At 34.5% G+C, this 7,349-nt stretch overlaps 1 protein-coding gene across 1 annotated transcript; it reads left to right on the top strand.

Moving 5' to 3' along the window:
* The first annotated feature begins 1,360 nt into the window (after positions 1 to 1,360).
* On the top strand, positions 1,361 to 5,721 carry LOC104092437 (protein trichome birefringence-like 34). The gene is made up of 5 exons (XM_009598047.4): positions 1,361 to 1,923; positions 2,667 to 2,844; positions 3,833 to 4,029; positions 4,315 to 4,473; positions 5,098 to 5,721. Exons 1-5 carry the CDS (start codon positions 1,508 to 1,510, stop codon positions 5,447 to 5,449), a joined length of 1,302 nt encoding a protein of 433 aa, XP_009596342.1. The 5' UTR covers positions 1,361 to 1,507; the 3' UTR covers positions 5,450 to 5,721.
* Positions 5,722 to 7,349: the final 1,628 nt, after the last annotated feature.

Below are 7,349 nucleotides of genomic sequence, written 5' to 3'. Positions count from 1 at the left end.
TATTAACCACTCCTCACCTAATGCATGTGCGATCCAAATAGTTCATTCGTTAACAATCAATTATAGAATCATTGGTGACTAAGCAATTTGGTTTTCTGTGCCTAAAACAGCCCTCTAATTTTGGCACTAAACTAAGTTAAATTGCCTAATTATTATCCTCTCACATTCCAAAAAATAGCTTAACAAGAATGTTTAAATCCTATGAGCTCGATATTTTGGTCATCTTAATCCCAAAGGTTAGTGCATTGCCCCAACTTGGCCTCAAACATTCCCAATAAATAAAACAAGAATATATTTTCTTTGTATGTAAATATGTTTACACTATCAGATTACCTAAAAAATAATTATATTGTTTATCAATTTGTAATACATAAATAAAGCTGATTATTAATTACAATAGGTTAAAATGCCTTGATGTATCAATTTTGTTTTACACTTTTTATGCATATAAGTAAATCCCTAAAACAAATAAAGAAATGATAAATCATCTTGACATTGAAGTAACACTGCTGTAGTTCACTACTAAAAACTTCCTTTTCTTATTCTGATGCTACTTTTCAATTTTTATGATTAGCTTTTCGTTGTTATGATGAAACTTCCTGAAGAAGAGACCAAATAACAAACGAAATTCTATATTTGGAATGTGAACATTGTTCGAGTAATCTTAGAAATAGAAAAAAGTTACTAGTTTGAACTTTAGTATCGGTAATCCACGGACGAAGTTTTCTCACTTGATATTCCTTTAACTCTATAGTAGCAGCTATCGTTTATGTTGACATATTCTGAGAAATTCGGGTTTCAAAAAAAAAAAAAAAAGGAATGTTACCCTAAAATATGGAGTTGTTATTTGGAAGGACACAATTTTGATCAGCCATCTTAGTTTTTATACTCTTTGTATAAATTTCACAGCTTAGACAAACCTTAATTCTTTAAGAGCGGAAAAAAGTGATTTTTTTAATTTGTCTAAACCTTGATTGTTAGCTAGAATTATCCGATATTTTTATTGGTAAAGATAGCAAGTATGAGATAGAATAGTTGAGATACGCACAAATTCATTCGAACACCCCCACTTTGAACAAAAAAGTTGACTGAACTTCACTCACAAACATAAATTAATAATCACAATTATTCACAAAAAAGGTAACAACTAGAGGCGCAGTAGTGTATTTGTCCACCCTAGAACAATATTCCACCCCCCTATAAATTTCTTCTCTTCATTTATAGTTTCATGGGCAATTTTGTAAATTTGGAAATACATGACTTTGAAGTAACTTGACCAGCTTGCTTTAGCTGAACTACCAAGAATGCAGTTCCACTTACTCCAAATATCCCAATTGTTCATCATTTAACAAACCTTGAAAGTTCATTCTCACCAAACGCACTTCTGCTAATCCCTCAAAAAAATACTTTCATAATAATTTTAGTGCATAATAAAAACCACAATGGAAGAACAAAATTTTTCCTACTCCAATCCACCACATTGAAGAACAAAATTAATAACTTTTTCATGGCTAAAACTCACCAGTTACTAGTTTCAGTTCCAGGAAATAATGGTACGGCCATTTGGGATATCAAATGCAGTTTCCATTCTCTCATTGTTCTTTTAATTGTTTCGCTCGTGGCCGGAGTCGTTTATTTGAGTGGAGAGAGTGGCCGGTTCTTGTTTGAAGATAACAGTAATAGTAATAGCAGTAGTGACAATAATTTGGATATGGGAAGTCATGAAAATGTTGATTTGGTGTCATCTTCAGATAAGTGTAATTTGTTTTCTGGTAAGTGGGTTTTTGATAACAAGTCATATCCTCTGTACAAGGAACAGGATTGTAAGTTTATGTCTGATCAGTTAGCTTGCCAGAAGTTTGGAAGAAAGGACTTGAACTACCAACATTGGAGGTGGCAACCTCATCAGTGTGATATCCCAAGGTTTTTTTTTTTTTTTTTTTTTTTTACATTCTTCTTTTATTTTCTTTCTTTCCTATCCACAGAAAATGAGACTTTTCCTTTCAGAGGTGGAGCTACAATTTTGAGTTTATTGGTTCTGAGTTTTAAAAAATTAGGTTCCGGATAAATTATCTATATATATTAAGTGGATATTTTAATATAAAAATAGGATTTGAGCCGAAACTACTAGATTTAGCTGAACCGTAAGAATGATAACTTCGTCCACGTTTCCTTTTATTTTAGTATTACATAATTTCGCCTATATATGTGAGTTCCATAGAGTATAATAAGAGGATGGCCCGTGTAAAAATAGTTAACTATGAAGTGGAAATCATATCATATAATCAACCGCAAAAGGATTTAATTTATATACAGTGAAAAGTGTAAAGAATTTTTACACTATTGATACTTTATGTTGTAGCAAGTAACATGTCCTGTTTTCTAAGTGACTTGATAGTATAATGTTTTTTACATTATTAATGTTAATATATAAAGTCGTTGTGAAATAGGGAAAACACATGGGAGTGGCATTGCGAAATATGACTTATGACTTTTCTCAATGGAACGAGCTGGACATGTCTTCTTTTTTTTTTTTTTCTGTTTAGTTTGGTCTCTTTTTTGAAAAAATATATATGCAAGTGATCATGATATGCATTCTTTTTTCTTTGGTATTTTGGATTTAGCTTTTTTGAGCTTTTGGTGGAATGTTTTTCGTCTTAAAAAAGGTTCAATGCCACAGCATTATTGGAGAAACTGAGGAATAAAAGGCTTGTGTTTGTGGGAGATTCATTGAACAGAGGTCAATGGGTTTCCATGGTTTGCTTGATAGATACAGCAGTTCAATCTTCTCTTAAATCCATGCACTACAGATACAACGCTTCCTTGATCATTTTCAAAGTTAAAGTAAGTGGGAAAAAAAGTCCGTTTTTCTCAAATTCTTAACTATAAATGAACTGCCAAAATTTGCAAGTTTCACATGTTATTTTGTCAATTTTATTCGATTTCCACTCGGTATTTGTAATCTGTATTGGGCCTTGGCTAATACGGATTTGCGCCGCATAAGGCCTCCTTGAAGGGAGGAGCGCTCCTGGTTAGGATTTTTCCATCCCACCACAATATTTGAGATATTGTTTGATTTGGTTAATAACTCAAGTACTGCCAAAATTTGGAAGTTTCGATGTTGTTTTGTTCGGTTAATAATTCATCTTTTATGTATTTTGATAGATCAACAGCATTCTTTTAGCAGTCAGAGTCGATATCAACGGACAAAGTTAAAATTTTATAAGGATAATGAAAGTTTTTAGCGTTTACATAAAGCACCTTAATGTTTACCCCAAGAAGAAAAGCTTAAGATTAATGCTTTGTTTGTCCTATTTTACACGTCATAAGGTTACTTTAATTGTCTGACCAACTCTTATGACCAAACTTTAACCTTAATTCTTTAAACTCTAGAAGTTCACACTTGTCAAAAAGAGATAGAAATCCTATCGAATGATTAAGTTTGATAATCAGATTTCATAGTTGACTGTGCAGTCAACTTAGTTCATGTTAATTTGAGGTAGGAGTGTCTATGTATACTCATAAGTTGTCTCTCATTAATTTATACCTACTATGAAAAATATTTTGCCTTACTAAATCAAGAATGTCTTGTGGAGATAGGGGGCCAATATGCACCTATATATGAATTTAAAAAAAATTTCACCGAATGATCGTCCATATAATTGATCGGATTAATAGCTTGATAAATAAGATAAAGTATTTCACTGAAACGTGTAAAAGAATTATACTATCTATGTATAAAAAATTAAATATTTTAAATTTTATATATGACAGTGATCTATCGAATACTAGCTAATCCAACAGTAAAAACTTGTCCGCATTATAAGTGCAGGATTACAATGCAACAATAGAATTCTACTGGGAACCATTATTGGTGGAATCAAACTCAGATGACCCAGTGCACCATCGTCTCCCTGAGAGAATTGTTAGAGCAAATGCCATTGAAAAGCATGGTAGCCGTTGGACCAATGCTGATTTTATTGTCTTCAACACTTACCTTTGGTGGAGACGCCCCCATATCAAAGTCTTGTGAGTAAATTTAAGATTTAACTTATATAAACTGACAATTTAAAGAATTTTTATTGTCAATGTATCTGAACCTGGTTGTAGCATATGATCTACTTTATTAAGGTTAATTCTACTTATTACGAACAGGAACAATTACGTATAATTGCTTTTCAAGTGATCTTATATATAAAAAAAAATTATACAGTCAGTGTATAGACAGATTCAAGAATCATGGTAGTGACTAGTCAACGATCAAAATAACTACTAAGTAGGAGTACTTATAATTATCATTATTCATCATCTCAGGTGGGGTTCATTTGAGAGGTCAGATGGAATTTACAAGGAAGTAAAAATGTTACGAAGCTATGAAATGGCCTTGAAGACTTGGGCTGACTGGTTGGAAATCCATGTCAATCGCTCCAAAACCCAATTGTTCTTCATGAGCATGTCACCAGTTCATGAAAGGTAATCTAAAGACACACTCACCCTTCAATTTCTTGGTTTTTGATAATGATAGTGTTTGAGTCAGCTTGCGTGTTCTTTCAAGTATTTTTAATTTTTTTGCTTTTACCTTTTCTCATATAATGATAGTCAAGTAGATCACAGCGTCTATAGTGTTGCTTTCAAGAATGTTTAAGTGAGACCTGTTTGGATTCATGGTACTCATTAAATAAAAGTTGGTGTATTATCTAAACTATTCTTACTGACTCTTTCTAATTCTTTATGAAAAGTTCCAGCTCTACTTCAACATAACCGCCTTTTTTATTCTCTAAAACACTATAAGCTAAAAACTACTTATAAGCTGATTTTACCAATCTTATAAACTTACTAAAACACCCTCATAGACCAAAGGGTTGTTCATTCGCTCCACCAACGTTGGAAACCCCAATTATTAGCATAAGGTGATTTTTTAGGTGTTTGCTTGCATTTTAGTAGCGAAATGAGAAAATTCATTAGAGGCGTTCAAAATTTAATATATATATATATATAAAAATATAATTTTTGATCTATATACACATTATATATGCATTTTTACAAAGAGTATTAAATTAACCACCATTTTATATGTCGCTCCGCCACTGATTACAGGGCTGAAGAATGGGGCAAAGCGAAAGGTGAAAATTGTTACAGTGAAACAGAGCAAATACAAGAAGAAGGATACCAAGGAAATGGATCAGATCCAAAGATGATGAAAAAAGTGGAATCGACTATGCATGAACTTAAACATAGAAGATTGAATGTTCACTTACTCAACATAACACAGTTATCAGAGTACAGAAAAGAAGGTCACCCTTCTATCTATAGGAAACAATGGGACTCTCTAACTGAAGAACAGATTGCAAATCCAAATAGTTATGCAGATTGTATACATTGGTGTCTTCCTGGAGTTCCTGATGTTTGGAATGAGCTTCTTTATGCTTATATTTTTAATAATTACTGAGAGTTAAAGAAACTGGGGACTTTTTAAAATTTGTTCTTTTACATTTTTACCAAAAGAATCAACAATGATTTCTTTATTTAGTCCAAATGACTTGAACCTGGACCAAACGGTTGTAGGTGGGGCTGTTTTTATTCTTTTTCTGTGTCCCTCTTTCTCTTGTGCTTTTTTTTTTTTTTTTGGTTTACATCCAAAATTGTAAGTGGTCTATTTGGCAATTGTATATAAGTGACAAACTGACAATTGCTATAAGACTTTTCTCTTTCTTTAAGAAATCAACTTGTTTAATTTGAGAAAATGCAGTACCCTTCATTTATTTGGGTTTCGATTAGGATTTCATGGTCGACTTTGAATGCCGCTTCAAGGCCAGATTTCTGTTCCAAACGTTAATGGGTTGAGAGAGTTGATCCTTAAGGAGGCTCACAGTTCACGATATGTCATTCATCCAAGTGTCATGAAGATGTACCGTGACTTGAAGCATCACTGCAAAAGATGAAGAAATGCATTGTTGGACATGTCTCTAAGTGTTTGAATTGTCAACATGTGAAATATGAAGATCATAAACCGGGTGGATTGACTCAGAAGTTAGTGACACCGCAATGGAAATGGGAGCGCATCACTATTAACTTTGTGATAAGATTACCACGGACCTTGGGGATGATGTTGTTTGGGTTATTGTGGACCAGTTGACTAAGTCCGCACATTTTATTTTGGTGATGACATCCTATTCTTGAGAGTGATTGGCTCATATTTACATCCAGGAGATTATCCACCTACACTGTGTGCCCATTTCTATCATTTCATATCGTGGCATGCAGTTCACGTCACACTTTTAGAGAGCGGTGCAGCATGAGTTGGGCATGCAGCTTGAGTTGAGAACCGTGTTTCATCCTCAGATGGACAGGCATTCCGAGCGGACCATTCAGATTTTAGAGGATATGTAGCGGGCATGCTATATGTATTTCGAGGTCAGTAGGACCAGCTTCTATCTCTAGCGGAGTTCGCCTACAACAATAGCTATTAGTCGAGCATCCAGATGGCTACGTACGAGACCTTATATGGGAGGCGATGACGTTCTTTGGCTGGTTGGTTTGAGCTCGACAAGGCTAGATTGTTGAGCACAAATTTGGTTCATGGTGCTTTGGAAGATGAAAGTGATTCAGGAGCGGCTTTGCATAGCTCAGTCCAAGAAAAAGAGTTAGGTAGATCGGAAGGTTCGAGATGTGGCTTACATGGAACGTGAGAAGGTTCTTCTCTGAGTATCGCCTATGAAAGGTGTTATGCGATTTGGGAAGAAGGACAAATTGAGCCCGAGGTTTATTGGCCCATTGAGATCTTGAAGAGAGTTGGGGAGGTTGCTTATAGGCTTGCATTGCCTCCTAGTCTAGCAGAGGTACACCCGATATTCCACGTTTCCATGCGTCGGAAGTACCATGAAGATAGGTCACATGTTTTAGACTTCAGCACGATGCAGCTTGATGAGAATTTGACCTATGAGGAATAGTTGGTGGCTATTCTACACCGGCAGGTTCGGAAGTTGAGATCTAAGAATATTTCTTCCGTGAAAGTGCGATGGAGAGATCAGTCGATTGGGGAGGCTACTTGGGAGTCCTAGTCCGATATAAGGAGTAGATACACACACCTTCTTTCCAGTCCAGGTATATTTCTATGTCCGTTCGAGGACGAATGTTTGTTTTAGAGGTGGAGAATGTAATGACTTGATAGGTTATTTTGAGTACTAGCTCCCTTTTCTAAGTTTCGAAACTTTTCATAGCTCAATTTTATTATTTATGACTTGCGTGCGTTGTCCGTGTTGATTTACGGAAAGTTTATATGTAAAATTTTAAAGAAAATATAATTTTTGACTTTAAATGTGGCTAGAGTTGGCCACGATCAATGTTTT

This window comes from Nicotiana tomentosiformis, chromosome 7 (assembly GCF_000390325.3).
Source record: "Nicotiana tomentosiformis chromosome 7, ASM39032v3, whole genome shotgun sequence".
In the NCBI taxonomy this organism is placed as follows: domain Eukaryota; kingdom Viridiplantae; phylum Streptophyta; class Magnoliopsida; order Solanales; family Solanaceae; genus Nicotiana; species Nicotiana tomentosiformis.
The sequence above is the reverse complement of the archived record's forward strand: the minus strand, read 5'-3'. Positions and strand labels throughout refer to the sequence as shown.